General features: G+C 47.9%; 1 protein-coding gene across 1 annotated transcript; it reads left to right on the plus strand.

Moving 5' to 3' along the window:
* Nucleotides 1–1,718: 1,718 nt before the first annotated feature.
* On the plus strand, nucleotides 1,719–2,033 carry IUM83_13193 (uncharacterized protein; the record flags this gene model as incomplete). The annotated part of the gene is made up of 1 exon (XM_067937854.1): nucleotides 1,719–2,033. The coding sequence occupies one exon, from the start codon at nucleotides 1,719–1,721 to the stop codon at nucleotides 2,031–2,033; it is 315 nt and encodes a 104-aa protein (XP_067786998.1).
* Nucleotides 2,034–2,479: the final 446 nt, after the last annotated feature.

A 2,479-nucleotide genomic window follows, 5' to 3' on the forward strand; every position in this document is an offset into this window, starting at 1 on the left:
CTTGTTGAAGTTTTCAACAAAGGCGTTCCAACTTTGACAAAGTGCCTGCCACTCGGGCACTTTGCTGCGAGAAGATGTCTTCTTGCTTTGAAACCACCGGAGCTCATGAAAGAGTCCGATGTAATAATCGCGCCTCTGATGCGTCTCCGCATCAAAGTGCAGCTCGGCAGTCACGGCGTCATCTTTGATGGCGCATACGTACAGCAGCACCTCATTCGGAGGTACCGAATTCCCATACCGGTCCGAGATCTCGGACGTGGACGGCATCCATGGATCGCGCACTGCAGGCGCAGCGCGCGGAGTACTGAGAGCCCCAGCGGAAGCGAGTGGGGTATCGCTCTCAGTTCGCGAACGCTTCGAGCTCGAAGCGTCCGATTCGTCCCCTTCACGCGGACGTATGTTCTTCGCATGAGGGCCGAGCGATTCGCTCGACACTGAGTCTTTACGCTTTGAGGGCGAGTCCTCCTCGCCCTCCATATCTTCATCATCGTCGTCGAAGTCGACGACATCGCCATACTTCGCCTCCTGGCGTTCGAAGTAGTCGTCGATGGAGAAATGACTCCCCACCGACTTCGAAGTCTTCTTCTGAGGCGCGCTCATCGTTGAATGAGCGCGGATTTCTTCTCCAAACACGGAGAATTGACCAAATGTTAATTCCGAAGATTGACGTGCGGAGACCCCGCGCGTCTAACGTTAAGGGGGGGATGGTATAACGGGGTTACACGCACAAGTGGCTACAAGCCACTTGTGATTTTTAACAGATAGGTTATCTGTTAAAAGTTTTGGATACTTCCTCACTTTGGTGTAAGACACACCAATGGATACATTGAAGTGGGCCACCATAGTTAGTGGTCCACACACACCCAAAGATCCTATTGGTTGAAAGCAGCATCTTTCTACCAATCAGAGACATGCATATTAGCGGGGCTCTGACAGCCAGCCGCTGCCAACCCCTTTCATAGATGATAAACAGTTTTTAGCATATTTTAGAGGAAGGTCAATTTACAAACAATACAGTTCTCATTTTACCTAATCAAAGTCACTTGGAATCCTATCTTACTTAACTTATATTTGTGTATTCAAATATAATTAACCTAAGTAATTACTAAGTACTTACGCTTCCTCATACACGTTGCGCAACGGGTAAGCAAAAGTTATGAGTCAAGTTAGACCCACTACAGAACCACTCCTTCCTCTTGTCTAGTAAATGGCCCGGAAGGCGGTAACCGTGACCGTGGCGTTATAGTAGGAACGGTTACTGTTATGAATGTTTGCATGGATTTATCAAGGGAGCAGACTCGGGTGATGTCTGCTATGCGTGGAACTTCGTCTGGAGAAAAGAAGAAAAGAAAGTGGGTTCAAGATGATCGGATCGAAGGAAGAGGGTGATGTGGCTGTGGTGAACATCGAGGAGAAAGAGATCGGGGAGGTCTACGTTGCGAGAAAAAGTACCTCCGTTTAATGAAGATCAGCTCAGTTGGCATGCTGACTGCATTGGGAGGCAGTATGGAGCACGTGAATGTTGTGACGAAGACGTGAGGACAAAGATGAAAATCTATTTTGATGAAAATGCTGAGCGAATCTGGAAGAAACTATGGAATCGCTGTGGTCGATAGCGGATGGCGATTGGTAGACAACGCCATCGCCGGCCGCCTGCGAAGTTGGGAAGTTTTGCCTTCTCTTCACTGGTTAAACCGTACGCCGAGGTTCTGGGCGACATGGAAATTTTCCCGGAACGTGACGAGAACATCGAGTATTGGATTCGGAAGGGGACGGCCTTGGCGTCCACCTCGATAATCCACAAGTCGACGTTCGAACATCTGCCGGGGACATCGAGCGTGAAAATGGCGTCCGAGTGTAACGAAGCTGAGGGTGTGTCCAAGAGGGCTACGTCTGAGGAACGCATGGAGAATGTCGGCGAGAAGGTGAAAGCGACCAAGCCGAACATCCCTCCCGACGAAAACGAAGGTATGGTGAGCGACTTCTCTGAGTCGAAGTTGTCGCTCGAGCAGAAGGAAATGTCCAGGCTCTGATGGATAAACACCCATAATCATGACAAAGGCCAAGCCAGTGGTCGTGAAAAAATATAAATACCATAATTATCGTATTATATGGACGGAATAACTTATTATTAATACGATTTTTATATTTATTGGAATACGTATTATTGATGATCGATGAATTGCCGAAACTGATTACGCGTTCTCCAAAAACCAATTCAATTTAATATTTTATGTTCCGAGCACTGTGCCAAGCCGATTTACGTGCGTTGCTTGACTTGATGATTCAAGATGTTTCTTCTTACTGACGATCAAGAGCGAATTGACAAATGTCGATTGACTCTCGGATTTGGAGGAATACCGCGGGCGCGATGATAAAGCCAGCATGCATGCGCCTTCAAGTCAGGGTGTGACGAGGAGGGTTAACGGCTTTTTGGGAAGCTACAAGCTTTGAAACTAAACGCTTTCCGTTTCTGAGA

Source organism: Phytophthora cinnamomi (assembly GCF_018691715.1).
Source record: "Phytophthora cinnamomi strain GKB4 chromosome Unknown Contig63, whole genome shotgun sequence".
Lineage (NCBI taxonomy): Eukaryota > Oomycota > Peronosporomycetes > Peronosporales > Peronosporaceae > Phytophthora > Phytophthora cinnamomi.